The sequence below is a fragment of the Montipora capricornis genome, chromosome 8, assembly GCF_036669925.1.
Source record: "Montipora capricornis isolate CH-2021 chromosome 8, ASM3666992v2, whole genome shotgun sequence".
NCBI lineage: Eukaryota > Metazoa > Cnidaria > Anthozoa > Scleractinia > Acroporidae > Montipora > Montipora capricornis.
Genome location: NC_090890.1, coordinates 44,369,405 through 44,389,924, shown reverse-complemented (window position 1 = coordinate 44,389,924; position 20,520 = coordinate 44,369,405). Strand labels below are relative to the sequence as shown.

Genomic DNA, 20,520 nt, shown 5'->3' with positions numbered 1-20,520 from the left:
TTTAGACTCCCTTAAAGGTAAACAAAATGATTATGTCTACACCCTGTGACAGGGAAAAGGCGAAGGATCAAAGCCCAACATTAAAATTTCTTGTGACCCGTGAAGGCTCTAGACCCCTCCCCTCCCCAAAGGGTAACACCGTTTCTAACAAGTCGTCGCCAGATCGATTTTAACAGATTTTCTACGGTATTTTCAAAGTGTTTCATCTACGATGTTGTGTGTTCAATTTTGTAATTAAGCTCTCTTTTCGTCGGCATAAAGATAAACGCGAGGAAATTCCGGTTTTGAACCTTCGGGAATCATATATCCTGATGAATTAACGAATGATTGTTATGGCGACCCCGGTTCCTCTCTTCGCATTTCTTCAGATGTCTTTGCTGTATATGCTCCAAACTGTCGAAGGTAAGAACTTGTTTTTAAGCGTCTTACCTTTTGAAAGCGGACAATTGTGCGCCATGTTTATCTGCTGTTTGGGATTCACACAACATATCGTAGCGGAAAAGAGCGGAAAGATCTTGTGATGATCATCATTAAATTGTTGCTATGTGGCAGCCAATGTTACAAATTGGAGGTCAATGTTCAAAATTTTGCCAGGACTAGAGGATAAATCCCACCAAAAATATTAGCATTGTATTCACCGCGATTTCGGTGTGATTGGTAGCCTGCTTTGGCAGAAATTCGCACCATTATTCTTGTAAATGTAACACAATGAGACGGTATAATTTTCGTTTGTCCTATGTAATCTTTCTGGATAATCCGCATTTCTCTACGTTTGAAAAATCGGGGAATACACATCTTGAAACGAATCATAAAATCGAAAAGTTAAGTTTTAATTTTTTGTCGAGCATCCGCATATAAACTAGTTAAGGGGACATTTTAAATTGATTTCAAATGACCAGAACCTCGATGTTTGTCAATTTGCGGATAAGCAATGTTTTCAAATGGACCTTTTCGAATTTCGGCCATTTAGCTTTCGAAGTTTACCAAGAATTTATAAGCTCAATTGTCGATAAATTTTGGTATACAGCATTCTTCGTTATTTTGTTGCATCATTTTTTTCGGGGTTGGCTGAGTTCCAAATCGCTAAAATAATGTTCACTTGTGTCCGGCATTCATTTCCTTTTGCCACTTCCGCACAAACCGGTTGGTAGGATTATATTCTTTCATGTATCTTATCGTTGCTAAAGAGAAAAGATTCCGTGTTTTTCTCTTAAATTGTTGATCTCAACTCATGGATGTTTTTTTCACCGAAATTAGGATAATGTGTACGTGTAAATGTTTAACTCCAATTAATGTTAAACAATTGCAACAAAGAACAAAGAGCCAGTTGAGAAAGGAAGGAAAGGAAGCAATTCGAAGCCTAATGTTTTTTCCCTGTGACAAGTATACCCTTGAATGTGATGTGTTGTGAGCACCAACGTATTTTTCAGGGAGGGGTAATTAATTTGTTAATCTTTTAACTCAGTGATTATTCCATTCTTTCCACTTTCTGATTTTTTATTTCAATGCCATTAAAGAATTGAAAAAGCAATTAAAAGATGTTTTTATTTCATTAGGTGTTTGGGATTAATCTGCAGTCAAAGCACTTAAACCATGTTTCGCATGATGTCACCATTATAAAAGAGTATTACAACTAAAGCTTAATATTTGGCTGTGGAAACAATAACTTCTGTAATAAGCTTAATTATTCTATGTTTGGCAAATTTGACTCTCAATATCAATATGACGTCAATGTTTATAAACAGAAAACATTTGCTACGAGGGCAAGACTTGATATTGTCCAGTTAAACAAAAGATTGATGAAAAATAATTGAAGTGGGATATATAATAAGCAAAGTGTACTAATAAATTGAAGTGAAATAAGATGAGATATGATCAGCCTCTCTCTCCTAGTAATTATTATTATTAACCTTTTGTACTGTGATGGAGGCTGTTATTTACTAGAGCAGCAACTAGTTTTTTATTAGATATGCAAATGTAAATCTTTCCAAACTTACCAATATCATCAGATATTGTTCATGGCGATTTTTTTATTTCTTTTTTGCAGGGGGTAATTCAACAGCATCGTTCAACAATATAACAAATCTAACAGCAAGTAATGGGATTGTGAATCAGCTGATGCCGACTACTACGCCTGCAGACTTTAAAGCTAAGAAAGATGCTTCTTATCCCACCAGTGTGCCCCCAATGTTTAGTTCAGCTTCAAGAAGGAACAGAAATCAGGGAATAGCAATGAATAGCTCATCAATGCAAGGACAATCTGGTGGAATAAAGGAAGGTCCAAATAGCACTGAACCTGGTATGGAAGTAGATGGCAAAACTGGAGATCAAGGTACAGAACGATGTAGATTTAAAAAAAAAATTCAGCTAACAAGACAAAAGAAAATAAAATGTATTTTATTAAGCCATTGACTCCTGTGGGAGCTATACTTAACAGACTTTACTCTGTCTAATGCCAGACAATATTATTTTAATCATCCACTTGGGGCATCCGAGGGTACCTGAGGGCCGAATGGGTTAACTGGTACATGTGTATTTCCCTTAAATTAAAATGTGCAAACATGACATGAAGGAAATGAAATGAAACACCTGCAGATAAAGAAAAACACTTACTTTGACTTGTATCATCCTGGTTTTACCTTTGACTGTGGGTAATTGCTGGAAGAAGTAGATGTTAATAAGTCATTGTGTTTATAATCTCAAAGTCAACATCTGTAGAACTTGTGCCCCATTTAAGGCTCAGAATTTACCACAATTCTTTTAAATATCCAAGGTAAAAAAATGAAAAAATCCTTTTCTTTTTTGCTTACATTCTTTGAATAATAATACTGTTCCAAGGAATTATTGCTGCAGGGTTGTTTTAGGCCATCCCAAAGCAACAAACTTTCAAACAATTCCTGTTTCTTCAATTATTTGAAGTTCTTTAATCTTCTTTGGCTTTTATAATTTACAGTGTATTTAATACTTTAACAAGAGGAAGAAACATAAGAAGTTTTAAGTGTTTAAGTGCTACAATGGCTGCTTGAATTAGGGAGGCCTGGACCATCTATTACATGAAATTATCCAAAAAGATCCTGCAGCAATAAACATTATTGCTTGTGTCAGAATTGTTATAATAATTTCAAGGTCTGCAAGCAAGAAGATAGGATTAGGTTGTAGCTATTGCAATGGCTCTTGTGATTGGTGCAGAAAACCATTAGACAGTGCAACAGAAACAACAGAGCCTTATCCCAAACACAACAGAGCTGTATCCTATGCTACTCCAATGAAATTACAGATTGTAAAAAAGTACCATGTTATCTGAGAAAATAAGGATTTTTTTCGTTTGAATTTCTTTCAGTCTTTTTTTTTTTGGCGTTCATTTCTCGCTGTAGGTTTTATTTAATGTCTGTTTTACATTTTTTTCAGATGATTTTCCATTCTGGGTGTACATAGTCATTTCCGTTGGAGTGGTTCTTCTTGTTGTTGTGGTAGTTATGCTCTACGTAAGAATGAATAGATGGTGAGTGCTACATATTCTCTGGGCATATAGTGAGCACATAAAATTTTTACAGTGCATTTAGGAGAGTCCCAGAATATTATACCATAAAGACTCGTGTATAAGCCACACTCGTGCATAAGCCGCACCCCCAACTTTCAAGCATGAATTTGGGAAAAAATAGGAACTTCAAAATGGCACTCATAAGTCAGTCAACTCTGAAAATACCTTTTAAAAGCTTCTTTTTAATCAATTTCCCTATTCCCTGTGCCTAAAGCAGGTATGTTTAGGATATTATTTTTTCTGTATTAATTTAGTAAAACAATGACCTGTGACCTGTAAAAAATCCCAGCCGGTTTATCAAGACATATGGAAGCCATTGATCAGAGAAAAACTTGTTCAATGCTAAACAAGAGTTTAACAACCCCATGGACAAACACGTAGTGAAGGGCAAATGAAACAGTCGGCCATTTGCCTTGTGAGTTCTCCCGAATAGTGTGGTATTTTCTTGCATGTAGTGGAGAAATCAGTGTTGAGCTGATTGGTCTTAGACAATATTGTAAGCAGCTGTGTGGAGGAATGGAGCGGAGATTCCATGCCAATTAGAATTAAACTGCTCAAGCAAAGTGCAAGTGGTGAGCAAGATTCGGGTTTAGAACCTAAAGATGCAAACAAACAGCTCCTTTAGGAGCCACCACTTCTACTGAAAGCAGTGATCAACAGCAGGTTTCAATATGTTTAATCTTTAGTTACCAAAGGTTTTCAGTTAAATTTGTGATCCCTACAAGCCAGTTTACTCCCTCTGAAAGCAATGGTCTTGTGTATAAACCGCACCCGTGATTTTTGGCCCAAAACTTAAGCAACAAGAAGATCTTTTAGTTCTTATAACCGCGCTTTGAAAAGTTATCTGTTTTCTTACCACTATAGTTGCAACATATAGTGCACATTCCAAAGACGTCCTTGTTGATTCACTGATGACTATCGACACAAAATCACCTGATCAATCTGTAGCACAACAACTGAAAGCAACGACTGCACACAAACTTATTGCACAATCACTTATAGCCAAGGTGAAATCTCTGATTGCACCACGAGTCGTAGCCGTTGTGAAATCTCTGATGACTTAATGGTCTTAATTAATCTGGAACTTTCTTTGGGATATGTACGGGTATGAAGGATACAGTAATAACACTTTTAACAACTTACAGCTTTCTTTCTTAAAAGTCTCAGTTAAATTTAATTGGTTTTTTACAGGAGTAAAGGGCTAGCAAAGTAGTCACACGAGTCACATAATTCAAGAATTATGTTATCCACGGCTATCTTTAGTACGATGGTTAATTCCCTACCAATGAAAGTTGCAACATCGACACGTTCCATAGATGACGTAATGGCCTTTTACGTAATCAATACTTGCTTCGAATCAAGCAGTTCAAAAACACAGAAAGGCAATACATGTATCTTTTGTACTAAATTAAGAGTGGAATATTCATAACATTTTAAGTACATGAACATTTTAACAGCTTTTGGCGAATAAACATCATAAGTTGCATGATTTGAAGTCCCACTGACTATATGGCCAAGTGGAAGTTTGGGTCAGCGCAGCGACACAACGAAAAAAAATAAACAACGTGCAGAGCAAGAACTGCGCTTGGCCCATGGCCTCGCGGTTAAAAAGGTGCGGCTTATACAAGAGTCTTTACGACTTCTAGTCATGTGGGTGGGTGGGCAGGGGAGGGACTGTTAGCTTAGGTGCTTTGTTTCATAGAAAATCTGTTTAATTCCCTATAAATCAACTGATCTGGGCATTGATGGCAATATTTAATTTTGGTCTTTCCCAAAATCATTGTGTTCCACGTCCTGCATTCCACATCTATCCCAAGGACTCATTCATTGCACCTGTTTGGTAGATTAGTTTAAAACACTGACAAAGTTGATTTTATTGCTGTTTAACAGTAGAATCTTGGTCCTTTTGTGTGCAGGAAAAACCATGGTACATATATGGTCTGGGATGATAACGAGCTGGAGTTGAGCCCCGCTTTCACAAGGTAAGCTATTAATTAAAACGTCTTAAAAATAATACTTTCAAATGAAGGAAGATTTCATCCTGTGGTTGGAAGGCTGGATTTGCATGTGATTGTGCCAGGTTTGACATTGTTATTTTAAAGAATTACCTTGTTGCCTTGTCTCATTTTTCAGATTATTAAAGTGAAGTTGCGTTGCTTTAATAATAGTAAATTATTATACTGAGAGATTGCCTGTGAACTAGCTAGGCTAAGGGAGCATCTAGGAGTGACTATTCTTTGATAAAATAATATCCTGTTGAGTGCAGTTCTCAGGGGACGTTTGTTGCTGGTAAGCTAATTATTATGACTTCTGCCATTGCTGTCAAATTATGTTAGTCAATATTATCAGGAACAGTCCTTCTGAGGGAAACAATAAGTAAGCAAATACTCAGATGATCTTACCTTATTAAGTGATGTTATTGTTATAATTGTTTATTTTCCTGTATTTTTTTTTTACACTGAATATTTTTTGCTCCATCTTTTGTTTTTCACAGGGAGTCTGAGTTTCTCCTGGATAATTTAGCCGGTTAGTTATAAAGTGTGCAACCATTATCAATAGTCCATTTTACAGTTGTGTGCTTAGTAACCTGGCCTATGAATGAATGTGAGGCTGGAGTTGACCTTGTTTTGATACAAACCTCGCTGCTTTTCTTATGTAAATTCTTACTAATTAGCATAACAACAACATCATTAACATAAACAAATGAGGAAAGTCTGTATCATTACAAGGTCAACACCAGCCTCACTTTCATTTAAAGGTCAGGTAACTTAACGCACAACTGTAAAGAGGTCTATGGTATAGAGTGTTTTCACTTATGTGATCACCGAAACAAAAGAAATCGTTTGCATGATAATAGAGCTCAGTTCCCAGAGGATTATTTAGTGATTTGCACTTCGCGTGTTAAGTTATCTCGCATACTGATTTTAATGTAGGTATGCAACTATTCTTGGAATTTATTTACCACAGCAAGTTTGCATATGTTGAAAGGTGACAACTAATTAGAAATTCTGAAATATATATAAATCAAAACTGTACTACGAATGCGCAAATTGCTTTTTTACTTTCCTCTGATCAAGAACGTTAAACACCATCATGGCTGCCATTCCATTGTTTTGGAAAACCAATATTGCCACCGTGAAGTGATGTCAACTAGACCCTCCGTGAGGGTACACTGGGTTGCCTGTGGTACGTGCAGCGTTCCACGCAATTTTTTTCAAGTTGGGGGGCGGGGGGGGGGGGGGGCACTCAGAAGTCATACCAGAAGTCATACCACTCGATGTATAAAATCTTTCTTTCCTTACAAGGACCGTATTAATCGTTCACGACAATCCAGAGTTATTTACAGAGCAAATTGTTGGGATTGTAATGGTTTTTACATCGGTAAAACTAAACGGCGGCTTTACGGTAGAAAAACCGAACATTTTAAGGCCCTAGCTAAAAATGACAATACTTCAGCCATTGCTGACCACGTCAAGGCAACTGGACATAACATTAAGTGGGATCATTTTGATATTTTAGCGAAGGGCAAAACTGACTATCATTGTAAAATAAAAGAGACCTTCTTTATTCAAGAACTTGAGCCAGCTTTCAACGTCAACGTCGGAAGTGAAATGCTGATGCTTTATTAATCTTTTCTGTTTTTATTAATATTATAATTATTATTATTATATATTTTACTGTTAAGTATTTGCTTAATCTAGGTTCCAGTCCCCTCATCCGCTTTGTTATATATAAATAGCTGTTTTAAATTTCAACGGTTACTTTTGAAAATGTATGTAGAGCACATACGAAACGTCAAGTCATAGTTAAAATGAACAAGTTCAATATGTTTATCACTGCTGTTTGTGTCTTATTTTTGATCATACCAGAAGTCATACCAGCAGAGGCCCTTTGGCTCACAGGTCCTCACACGTTCGTACGACGAAACAGATCCTTTTCTGAGGTTAAAAACCTGGCTACCGGCCTATTAATTAATCATTTGTCAGAAAGAAGAAATTCCTGTCCTCTTTAAAAAAAATTGACACGCATTGCTTACGTGTGGTAGTGAAGTAACACAGCGATTTATTCCATAATGCCAACTGAGCTGTGGGTTGTCTTCCAGGAGATTCAAGTTGTCCTTGCGTAATATGTAGCTCTAACAGTGCATGATATTGTTTTGGTATAGTCTATCATTGTAGTGCCATGGTAGGAGTCTTCGGTAAATAGCCTGGGGAGACATGTGGTTACTAGCAAAGTACTGAGCCCAGAAAGATTGAAGAAAATAAATGGGAAGTGAAAAACATAGTCTTCTGGGATGACATGTTGACAGTTGTCTTTGCGTAATATGTAGGTCTAACATTACACGATATTGTTTTGGTATTGTCTATCATTGTAGCGCCATGGTAGAAGTCTTAGATAAATAGCCCCTTGAGACGACATGTGGTTACTAGCAAAGTACTGAACCCAGAGAGACTGAAGAAAATAAAAGGGAATCGAGAAACATTGGCTTCTGGGCTGACATGTTGATCATGCAACTTCTTTCCACCACAAGTGTAAGCGTGCACTGACAGCATCTGACAGCTTTGTAAACAAATGTTGAAAGCTGAGCGACTTAAGAAATATACCACTCAGTAACAGAAGCAAAGGACCGAAAATTATATTTTAATGCTATCAAATGCGAACCAAGCAAGATACAGATTTTGTTAGCTTGCTTTATGCAAAACAAATATTGATGTAAAAGTAAATAAATATGGATACACAATTTTTAAGAAGAGCAGAAGGAAGTTTCAGGACGGTCGATCGAGCATAAAATATTTTGCCATCGGTAACAAAATCTACGACATGAAAACAACATTAAATTTGAACCACGAATATAAAAAGTTACCATCAGCGAAAAACAGTTTGGGAGATTTTAGTTGTTTTGTTGTAATTGTACAAGTTTGGCTGCACCGAGTAAATCGCACATCAAATTCAGCGGGCGCAGTGATCAAGTTACCGCGTTAATTTCCCGCGGCATGTTTACTCGCGAAACAGTGAAGCATCTGTATCAAATGATGCCAAGCTACCGGGTTTTTGTTTTTGTTAGTTTTCTTTTTCTTTCGATTGTTATAAATTTTGACAAGAAATGTGCAAATTCAACACAAAGATCACAATCGCCCAACTCTCAGAGGTTGACCATTGTTTCTGGAAAATCAAAAATTTACTCTCCAAGACAAGGTTATTTATCACCAGGTAATTCCATCGTTTTGGTAATAGCAGCTACTTTATTATTCATCAGCGTCACAATCTTTTGCCGATTTTGGGGGTCATTTTGTTGAAACTCAAGCACGCTTCCAACAGACCTGTTTATTTTCGTGACTTATGCGTTACCACAAAAATTCTCCCCGTATCACATTTCAGCAAATGTATGCAAATTTGCTAAGCTCGAAAATTACACAACATGACAAATTTACAAAAGCTGGAAATTTCACTGAAATATTTTCCACCGAAACATTTCTTGAAACAAGCAACATATTTGCTATAAGAGGCAAGAAACCCTTCCTATTTCAGTTGCGTGCGTGCAAGCGAAACACAAAAATTTCTGACAGTTCACATTCAACCCTTTTCGAAAGAACCTTGACCGTAAATAATAAAGCACAAAAGAGACAACAAGCTTTCATTCAAGTAATTTTTCACTGCCACATTTCCATTTTTTTTTAACCTTTGCAGAGTTGAGTACAAAATGAATGTTACTTGCCGTACAAACAGGCAAACTTTAAATAGATGCGACTTCAGTAAACACTGTGAGACACACAACAGAGATCACAGATCTACTTGTGGTGTTCGATTCCTTCTCTGTCTTTGTTGAACCCGAAAGTTACCAGAGAAATTTCCATTTGGTTTCAGTGTTGTACGTAACACCACCTTGGCGAAATATTAGAAGTACAGCATATTTTGATTTCGGCTCGACGGGCGAAAGATTCACGCTGTCGAAGTCCATTGCTCGTCGCTTTTTTAAGATTCCAGATCTTTATGTTTCACCGCCTGTCTTGACGTTCCATTCCTGAGCTCCATCCTTAAAGATGTACTAAAAAGCCATTCGCGTTACAATGACTTTCGACGCCATTACAGGTTAATTGTGCAGAGCAAGTTACGCATTACCCCAGCCCCCTCAAACCTAACAAAATACGCACAGAAGGCTCTATGCACAAAGACACCACTTAGCAGGGGAGTGACAGGCAAGACTTTTCCCGACACGGAAAAAAATAACAAAAAAACCCACGAAATGAGACCGAGATTCCGACTGGGTTTGGCAACCCAGTAATAATGATTGTTATTAAAAAAGGAAAGGCAAATTCCACCTTTGCCTTCAAATACTTAAATTAGGTACTCTAGCTGTATGTCGGGGGCTGGACAATCTGCAAGCTACACATGTAGCAAGTCTTGTGAGCCATGCAAATTTCACATTTAAGTCTAAGCACCTATATGATATCAGATAGTGCTGATAAACAGTTTTTAAGTCTAAGCACCCATTTTAAAGCGGTTAGCTTTCAATAAATGTGTGACTTGCATGTTGACTCACGTGACTCACCATGGCTCGCACCATGCATATGGCTTGCATGATTCGCAGCTTGTAGCCATGGCTTGCATCCATGACTCACGTGGCTTGCTGGCTCGTACGTTGTCCTCACTCGTATGTCGGCTTCCCTTTGGTTGTTCATATCAACCACCAACCACTTGCTTACTTTCATAGCTGACCAAGAGCCAGGGACCCCAGAACTGCAAATCTATGAGATTCCATTGGACTCATTGGGTGTGCAGCGAGTGTACATTGGAACCAAAAAAGTCGCACCCAAAACTGATGAACGCAGAGAAGTTGTGAAGTATAGTAAAACCAAAAAGCAAAGAAGGAAAGTTAAGGACGAGTTTCAAGGCAACGCACTGCCCAGGACTGGCAGAAAAGATCATATTTACAGTTCAGTCAATGATGAAGTCACCAACACATTAAGTGAAGGTACAAATGTATAAGAGGATCTTTATTTTGTGTATGTGAACAATATATATGGGTTATTGTCCAAGCATGAGGTCAAGATGGCTGGATATTGGTAAAGTTCTTTTTTTGCATGTTTATCTTCTCAGCCCACGAACACGCAAAAAAAGAACGAGGCCAATACCCGTCCATCTTGAACTCATGCTTGGTTGATAAAGGATTTATTATATGGGATAAAACACCAAAAAATGATCTTTGATCTTGCGGAACCAAGCAAGAAATCCCGAGCGGGCAAAATAGCTCCATCTTGCACGCAGCTCAGGTAGCCAATCAAAGTGTGGGATTTGGTTCATCTTGCCCACTCATGGAGTGAGTCATATAATAAAACAGTATATTGACAGCGAATGTGGCATGGTACACACCTATTGTCCTTACAGTACTGTACTCTAAACTACTGTCAATTATATATTCCATTGACCCTCTCCTCTCCTCAATCCAATCCGTTGTCTTGTCTGGGCCCGAGGCATCTGGAAGGGAGTCCAATCCAATAGACCTCTCTACAGTTGTGTGCTTAGTTACCTGGCCTTTAAATGGAAGTGAGGCTGGTGATGACCTTGTTATGATACAGACCTCCCTCCTTTTCTTATGTTAATGATGATGTCATGCTAATTAGTAATAATTTACATAAAAAAAGCAGTGAGGTTTCTATCAAAACAAGGTCAACTCCAGCCTCACTTTCATTCATAGGCCAGGTAACTAAGCACACAACTGTATATTTGACTATTCAGCATCGTAACCAGGAGTGTCTTTGTTATTTGGCAACTTTATATATTGATGTTTATATGTCGATGTGATAGAATTATTTGACTGAGCATCGCAATAAAGAAAAATAAAGAAAATTCGTTTGATTTTGGCTCATTTTTCTCCTGCTATATGCTCAGAAAAAAGTTAGACTACGAGAATTTCCATGCTTTGCAAGCAGCAAACTGCTGTTCTCTTTTTGCCGTTTCACCTAAAGTTTGTATGCTAAATCTGTATGTCATATCGCGAAGGTGTTCTGTTTTTTTAATCACAAAACCGTTCTCTAGGTGTTGCAGCGATGACTGGGAGAATAGGTCTAGCAATAATGTGGTCTTTAGCTTATTCGCAAGGGCGTTAAATTTTCACGTGGTTGCCTGGGATTCAAAGTTCACCTTCACCACCAAACTGGCTTGTCTTTTGGTGCCCTCGATTTCGAATCTAGCACACTTTTAAAAAAGGCAGCCGGTTTTTTCTTTCCGTTTAGGTGTCAGAACCCATTGACACGTTCTATTTAACCTCTCCTTAAATACTTAACACTTAATTACTGGTCTCGAGGAAAACAGTTATTTTGTTTCCCGAGAATTGCAATGTTTCCCCAAAGTGCAGCTGTTGGGGGAAAAATTCAGCTATGTAACAACACCTTAACTGATTAGAGTGTAATGTGAAGTGCTAGGTTTCTACCCCATATGAACCATGTGAGCGTTCGCCCTACTAATGGAAATGGACCCACACAAGGACAGAGAAAAACTCTGACCAGGCTGGGAATTGAACCCACGACCTTTGGGTTAGATCACCGCTGCTCTACTGACTGAGCTACAAGGTCAGACGGGAGCAGGCCGTGGGAACTGAAGATGTTAAAGTCAAGGCAATGCAGGCGGTGGCCGTGTAGCACTTATATTTGAAGAGGCTGAACTGATTAGAGTGTAATGTGAAGTGCTAGGTTTCTACCCCATATGAACCATGTGAGCTTTAGCCCTACTACCGCTTATTATATGGCAAACAATTCTTAGACTAAATGGAGCAATCTGATTGGCTGGTTGTCAGTCGGGATTTAGCAATACGGACCATTACCATGGAAACGCTACGTTTCCGTCTTTCTCTCTCTCTCTCTCTCTCTCTCTCTCACTCTCTCTCGGGAAATTCAAGTTGAGCGAAACACAAAAAGTTTTTAAAAGCGAAATTCAATTTTTTCTTCGCAACAGTACACTTATTGCAAGCGGAATTAACTTTTATTTGTGAAAGGTTACCGTTCAAAATTCGCGGATGGAAAACGGAATTTACGATATTCAACAGTTGGAGAAGTGTCCGATCGCTCAAAGAATACAATAAACAACTTTCTAACCTCTCTTGCTCGGGACCGTACTGAGGACTGTTGTCCCTCAGCGGGAACTTGCGCTCAGTCACTTTTGTACGGACCTCGGTCCGTACTGCCATGACCTCGGGTCAATATCTTTCCCCAGTACGGCCCTCGCGCTCTGTTAGTAAGGGGTTAGTATATTAACGACTTCCCAATGAAATTACAAGGGAAAATAAACGACTGTATTGAAGCTGAGGAGCAACCTCAAACAAGATCATGATTTGATAATTCCTTACATGGTCACCACAAACAGAAAACAGAAAGCTCTTTACATGACGCTATTGGCGCTATGTACAGATAATAGGTAATAATTAGCTCTTATTAACGGAGCAGGAGGTCTGTATGGGAGAATCTTGACCGAGGTCGTGAGTACAGTGAGGTCTGTACGCACGACCGAGGTCAAGATTCTCCCATACAGACCGACTAAGATCGGTTAATAAAATGTTTATTATATGGCAAACAAGATCAAGTTAATTCGTTTAATGTAACCGGTTTGTACTAACTGACATTTTCTTTGCGAACAGCCATGAGTGGAGATGAGCTGAACTTAATTCTTCCAGAGTTTGCTCGTCCTCCTTGGCACTCCATGGCACTTCCATAAATAAATAGTGGTAGAAGAAAATATTCAATATTCTTGCATTATAGTTTGCAACTTTTTCACCACAAAACATTACCAGTCTAGATGCCGGTCTAGATGGGAAAATATAGACCGCGGTCAATATCGATTTCAGCCAATCAAATTCTTGAATTCGGTAGTTCCCAGTCCTTGTGAGACAGAACCATATAATAGTAATTGGTAAAAAAGTCACTGAGATCATAGTTAATAGAGGGGAATGGTTATGAAACCCCACAAATTTCTTTGTTGTAGGTTTTTGTTCTCTTTTTTGGCCTTGACCGTGCACAAAACACAATAGTTGTTTACTCCGTACTGAGGAACTAACCAATAGAAACGTGTTGGTTAAGTAATTCATGCATAGTGTATGAGCACAAAACAAAAGATTGTGCACGGTCGTGGACTTTCCAACCTAACTCTTGGTATCTTTGTTTGCTCCTTGGATATTTGCCGAGCTTCCAAACCATTCCCCTCTATTAAATATGCTGAGATTGACTGAATCTGTCCATATGTGTTGATTCGAATGATTTAACTGAACTTACTCAGAGAGTCAATCTTTCGTAAGTATAAGGGCAAGTTATTTCATTCTTTTACCTCGATAATTGTAAAAAAAATTAGAAATCGAAACTAGTGAGCAGCACTCTGCGGACTGTATCTGTAAAACTTGTTTATTTTCTAGGGTTCGTACGCGTCTTGAAAACCCTTGGATTTTGAGAGTACATTTTCAAGGCCTTAAAAGTCCTTGAAAGTCCTTGAAAATCTCTGCTCTTCATTCCTGGTCCTTAAACGTCCTTGATTTTTTTTCTGACCCAAATTTTTAATCTTTGAAAACTTCAGTGAAAATAATCAGCAACTCAAGTCATGTCATACAAACGCGACGAGCAGTGGGGTCGAGAATGGTTACCAGTTCCTTTGCATTATTTTCACGCATCTACGTTACGGAAAATGAGCAAGAATTGTACTGTCAGACTATTTCCATGGGTAAATTCTTCGACGGAAGTAAAAAAGAGGTCCTTGAAATTTCAAAAAATGGCCCTTGAAAGTCCTTGAAAAGTCCTTGAATTTTTGGTCTGAAAAAGTGTACGAACACTGATTTTCCGACGTGTTTCGTTGAGCTAACGTAGACTTCTTCAGGGAGTTTTACATTAGTACATTAAACGCCATAACTGATGGCAAAAGTGACGGCCACCAACATTAATTAAGGTTTGACTGGATTTCCGACAGGGAGCAGGCGCAGCTGTGAAATATTATGGCAAAGCGTGAGAAACAATGTTGTGGGGCCACGGTTTTAGCTAATTAATGTTGGTGACCGTCATGTTTGCCGTCAGATATGCCTTAAATACAGGCGTTTAATGTATTATTGTAAAACTCCCTGAAGAAGTCTACGTTAGCTAGACGAAACGCGTCGGAGAATAAACAAGTTTTACAGACACAGTTCGCAGAGTGCTGCTCACTAGTTTAGTTTTTTAATTTAATTTAATTTTATTTTTTTAAAGCCTTTAAAGAGTTGGTTAGGTCTCTTCCCTTTTTTTCTAACACAGCGACATTTTTCATTTTGGCAGGAGATCTTCTGGATGGGAGGAAATTGAATGTTCACACTCTACCCAGAGTGCTGTCATCCACCAAGGACCTTCATGAACTCGACGCTTCTAAGTTAAGGGTCAACGGATCGTCGTCGCCAGAAGACTTTGTGCGAGAATTGAGGACCGCGGCGCTTGGTTCCGGAACAAAAAGCGTGTCCAGCTTATTTCAAAACAGGCCGCTCCCTCCTGCTCCAAGCAAACGCTTTTCAAAAAGCCTTGATCGTCTGAGGTTTTTTGATGCTCTGCCACACGGTAAGGGAAAAGGCAAAACGTTTCCTTGCCATCTGAAGGCGAACCCCTTACGGCCACACCCTGTGCTTGTAAAGTCTTCAAGCTTTGGCGGAACTTTCAACAAAATCGTGAAAACGCAGCCGCTCGTTCAACCGCAAAGAAAGGGTTCCATCGATGGCCTGGATAAATCAGACACTCTTCATACGGCGCATGTGCGAAAGTCCAATCTCTGTCATAGACATTCGAAGTCCCTGGACACTCTTATGCTGTTGAGGGATGTCAACTGGGCAACATATGATATCGATATTTATCACCCGTATGCAAGTGTACACAGCAGTCAGAGTGATGATATCAACGAGAAGGAACCGTATTATGCAAGCCTTGGCAGTGCGGACGAAAAAACCTCGAGTCTTTTCGAAAACAGTGGAGGAGTTGCTTCTCCGAGTGAGGTCAGCGCAAGGTCAGGAAGCGAAGGACCGATGGATACTTGCAGTGGCGAAAATTTATACGCAACTGTGAGCGATGATGAATTATCCATAACAGAAGGTGATTCTCGTTGTTCTAATTTGGAGAATGATAATAGAGACAGTGGTGTATCGTCCAGTTTTGCGGGATCAGAAGATCCTACTTCGCCTTATGCGTCGGTCAGGATAAGTCAAATACAGGGTCTAGTTGTGGCTTCTCTCGGCGAGGAAAGCAAATGTAAGGAGAAGGTTTCCGACATAGAAGATTCGGGGTCTAGCATAGGCAAATGCGAGGATTTAAGAGAAAACGAAGATTTCAAGCGAGCCAGCGTTCACACTTACTTGGAACTGTTGCCAGATAACGTCAGGGACAGTGTCATTTCGGAGACAAGTTCAGGATATGCAAGACCAGCAGACCTAGTATCTGACATATCGGGACAGGAAGACCAAGATCTCGACACTGAATACCCTCGCGAAAGTTACACAGACCCGGACTTCCCAACAAAGAACTTTTCTTCGGTAGAAAGAGTTGAGAGAGCTTTTGAACTGAGTCAATCAGAAGAGTATTCCACTAATAAGGAAGAGAATGTGCTGCTCGTCTCGGACAGTTCACCTACATGTAGTATCGAAGAGGACGAGTGTTCTGTTCAGAGCAACGCTAGGCTGTCGGAGTTATTCAATGAAGCTATAGAAGATGATGAAGATCATGATTTCAGAGACCCACCAACAAAGGTACACATTTACGACAGCGCAGTCTTCGTTAAAAACTTGCAAACTCGAGATACAGCCGAGCAGTTCCGACCGTCGGGCGACGGCGTTCCAGCTGTTTAGTTTGCAAACGCCCCACCTGAAGATGAACTTTTTTAAAGTTCTTGGCTGCCACAAATGTTTAATGCATTTGTTTCGAGCGAGTTTTTAGTTTAAGGAAAACCTTGATCAGTGACAATAGATCGACGGTCTCAACAAGTTTGTCACTTTTCCATAATACAGTTGCATGCACAAAGGGCCATTCCCAGAACAGTGTCTTACCCAAGCGTGTTGGCGTCAGAATCACTGGTCAGAGATGCGTGAATTGCCGTGAAAGGAGATGTATTCAAACCCATGACGCGGTTCATCACCGGTACTGCACATTCATGCTTGTAGTTGAGTGATAATGTTTTGAGTAGCATGTAATGTTGGTAGGAATCTCGGTACGTGAGTCTGGTCACTTCAGTAACCGTTTCCGCTCAATATTTATCTGCACTTGTCTAAAACCAGTTATTTCGTTCGCCAAAATCTCTCCTTCAAAGTCACTTTTTTAGAGGTTCCCGAAAGTTGTAGCACTAGTTGTAATTTGATCTACGAAGAGAAATGGGTTTAATTCCGAGTTGACGTTACAGACTGCCTATATTATAATGCAAAGTTCTTTGAAAACAGTAAATCATTCTCACTGCATACAATGGCCCTGACGCGGGAAGCTAAGTTATGGGAGGATACCCGCGACTGCCAGGGCTAAAGGCGAGTAAAATGTAGGATATACCATCGACCGCCACCAGGGGAGGTGGGAGGGGCGAGACTTTTACCGTGACTTCACCGAACTTCATTGAACTGACAACGAGGTGACTGAAATTGTGATATTTGAAGCGAAGGTCGCAATGCATCATGCTACTAGCACGCAGGTAATTTATGATATTCTTAAGTTATCAAAGATAATGTACTCAAGAATACTCAGCAAGAAACATCCAACTATAGTTGTGTTAACAAAATAATGCGTCTGTATACGACTGGTTCGTATAGATTGTGTTGAGCTGGACTCAGTGTTTAATGGAGTTCATAGTTTGGGTGTTTCCTGACTGATCATGATTAGACGAGAAAGAAGGGGTTTCTGAATAGTCTTAGGATGATTTTAATCTGAAGTTACCCTTAATACGTGTCAACAGCTTTAGCGCCGGTATCACAGTTTGAGCAGGCTCAAATATGCGTTTAAAGTTACCGGATTCCGGCACGAAGTGATAACTAGAGTAGTGAGTAGTTGGGTCCATCTTTAACCTTCTCGTTTCATCGTCGCTGGTTTAGTTCTCAGAAAAGGTAAAAAGAGGTTACAGCCGTTTATTTCACGGAAACTATGCATTTGACCAATTTGATTTTCGCGCAACGTTCAGCTGTAAGATTTTCAAGGCAAACCTGGCAGGCCAGTGTTAAACTTGAGCATCTGGAACTGATGCAGAATAACTTCACACTCAAAAAGGTAACAGATTCAGCAAAGAAAAATTAACAATTTGCTTTTTGCGACTGCTCCTACAAACGACGGCGGCTACGAGAACGTTGTCTAAAAGGTTTATTTCCCGTTACTGTGATAAGTTTGCGATCAATCCAAGTGTTACGTGAATAAAACTGGTATGAAACGGATGGATGTTTGGAGAGAAGTTTGAAAATTTGTCGTCAGGTGCTCGCGTTTACCTTGTTATATAACCTCGAAACTGGTTATTTGGGAGCAAGAACAACTGCAATGTCAACGAAAACGTCACTCCAAAATATGACTGAGCGCTATCGCAAGTATTTCGCGGTTATTCTGTCTTGTTCACGTCGTGCAATACGGGCGAACTATCCTGTGTAACTGGATGAGTTCCGACGGTTTTAAATTAAAAATTCACGGTTATATGTTCACTTGTTGTCACTGAAAACCTAAACTTTGATGATTTCGCGTTGTTGTTTTGTGGAGTACGGCAAAGAAAAGCACGCAAATTCGTCCTGCACGTACAGCACGATATTCTTTCAATTTTAACCATTAATATTCTTGCTTAGTGGCTTTGTTGTTGCCGTATCCATCGTCTTTGCTGGGGCCCTGTTTACACGAATCCGGATATTTTGTTTACTCCGCTCTCCAAAGTACGCATAGAAATTGGAATATGGACGGTGGAATCCGGATATTTTCGAATGTGATGACGTTACAAACTGAGATCCAGTCTTCACCAGGTAAATATTCAACGTGGCAGCTGGACGATCTTGTCGCTAACTCGCGTGCCAGATGGCGCATGCTCTGTTGACAATAGTCACAGAGGAGTCCTGGATACTAAAAGGAATCCGGATATGTGTGGACGGGCAAATTCGATTGAAACACGTTACGTGTGGACGTGAAAATTTTTGATTCCGCAGAGAAAAATTTGCGGATTGAAACATATCCGGATACGTGTGGACAGGGCCTTTACCTCTCTAAAAACAAATTGCGATTTTGAGACGAAAATATATTTCCGTATTCCGTATTTCCGTATTCCAATACGGAATATATTTTCTCCCACGTCAACGTTAACGACGTCAATTTCAACATTAGAACCAATCACAGGCCGCAAAAGTGAGACGGCAATACCACGAAATATTGACGGCTCGGGCATAGGCAAAACTATAAGAAGATCGCGATACTATTTACTGTTGTTGTCTGGACGAGAACTGCAAAGAAATGTACCAAAATGTAAAACGTACATGCAGGGCCTGCAGATCCTATTTTTAGTGGCGCTCTCGTAGCCGTCGTCAAAAAAGGCATGCATGTAATTCACTTGAAAGACTGGTGTATCGGGGAAAAAACGTATCTTAACAGAGGGCTTAAATCAAGATTCGCAATCATTTATTTAGTCAATGTAATTTACGAATATGACTTAATGCTGTATGGGAATATCTAAAATAATGCTTCGAAAAGCTGTCGAAATTATTGACAATTTGTAAAATAATTTAGTTTCATACCGTATTGTGTATTGCATGAAGTGGCAGCATGGCATTCCATGGCAAAAATAAAATTCTAAACTCGGGTAAGCCTGGTGTCATCATTGAAAATAAAATCTCTTCATACCTTAACAGGGCCGACGGAAGATTCCCTATCTCCTTTAAACATTTGTGGAAATGCCATTTATTCGACATTTCTGTATTAGTTGTATTCAAGAGTAAAAGACTCTTGTTGTATTATGTCACCTATAGTCAGTTGAATGTATACATACGCACTTAGTGACACAATGCCCATGTGGGGTTTCAGTGCTATTAAAACAGAACAGAATGACATCTGTTTTTAAGAATCCTAACTGGCCGGAGGCAAACCAGTTTTAGCCGAGGAAGCTGAACCAGGGTCAGACTCACTGAGAAATCTGAACGGGTCTTGAACTCGGGATTTCGGGACGCACAAGCGCACTTAACCGCTTGATCGCGCTGCCTCTCTTAAACGGCTGAGCTTCTGCGCTCCCTAACTTGAAGTCTTCTGTAGGTCTATGGTAGAGCATCCGAACTACGACTAAATCCTCATTCAGGAGTATGCCACAGTCATCATTAAGGACGGTGCCTACTAATTCTAAGGTATTTTCGCCCCGATTTGTGATTATGCAGGAAAGGTAGATCTTAACAAGTGTTATTGAAATCCAAAAAAAATTGGGGGTAACCACGCATTTTTCAAAGATAATTCATGAACAATATTTGTAAAAAGCTTTAAAATACAAAGCAATGTATGGCGTTCTTTCTCAAAATGAAGCTCAATTATCTCTAAAGAATGCGTGGTTACCCCCAATTTTCTTTTTGGATACCAAGAGTACTTACGAAGATCTACTTTATCTGCATAGTTTTAAACCGCGCAAAAATATGCCTGCATTAGTGAGCATCGGCGATAGGAAATCCGATTATCTAGAGATGCGGAGAACGTATGCGCAATAACAATATAGAAGGCATATTAAAAAATTATTATAAAAAACGTTCACTGGCTATATACAGTTAAAAACTTTCGAGCTTTCGGCTGTCAGGCTACAGCCTTCAATGGAAATGAATGGAAAAAATGATGACAACTACAATATATACAAAAATAGGTGAGAAAAAAGAATATAAAAACGGGAAAAAATATTTGTCAAAAAGACTAATTGTTCTTTTTTAAAAGAATGGAGTATTGATTAGGGAGCGGCCTAGAATTGTTATCTGCATGATCTATCGAAGCGGTGTGCCAAGATTCCAGTGTCTTGCGGGTACGAGAAGA

At 39.3% G+C, this 20,520-nt stretch overlaps 2 protein-coding genes across 3 annotated transcripts in view; one reads left to right on the top strand and one right to left on the bottom strand.

Annotated features, from left to right (window-relative positions):
• LOC138059851 (rho GTPase-activating protein 44-like) overlaps window positions 1–526 on the bottom strand; it is a 28,867-nt gene extending 28,341 nt beyond the window's left edge. The window contains exon 1 of one of the 2 annotated variants that reach the window (XM_068905483.1): window positions 430–526. In XM_068905483.1, coding sequence (XP_068761584.1) covers window positions 430–488 — 59 coding nt within the window. In that variant the 5' untranslated portion in view covers window positions 489–526. The remainder of the gene's footprint in view (window positions 1–429) is intronic. The other variant, XM_068905485.1, reaches the window with a different exon arrangement.
• On the top strand, window positions 151–19,325 carry LOC138059850 (uncharacterized). The gene is made up of 7 exons (XM_068905482.1): window positions 151–402; window positions 2,048–2,332; window positions 3,409–3,502; window positions 5,458–5,523; window positions 6,036–6,067; window positions 10,254–10,514; window positions 14,824–19,325. The coding sequence occupies exons 1-7, from the start codon at window positions 324–326 to the stop codon at window positions 16,368–16,370; spliced, it is 2,364 nt and encodes a 787-aa protein (XP_068761583.1). The 5' UTR covers window positions 151–323; the 3' UTR covers window positions 16,371–19,325.
• Window positions 19,326–20,520: the final 1,195 nt, after the last annotated feature.

Bases quoted from the DNA above. Each gene is read 5' to 3' on its own strand.
- LOC138059850 (XM_068905482.1), top strand. From the start codon at position 324: ATGATTGTTATGGCGACCCCGGTTCCTCTCTTCGCATTTCTTCAGATG. The intron at 2,333-3,408 runs GTACAGAACGAT...CATTTTTTTCAG, and splicing joins TGGCAAAACTGGAGATCAAG to ATGATTTTCCATTCTGGGTG. The intron at 3,503-5,457 runs GTGAGTGCTACA...TTTTGTGTGCAG, and splicing joins TACGTAAGAATGAATAGATG to GAAAAACCATGGTACATATA.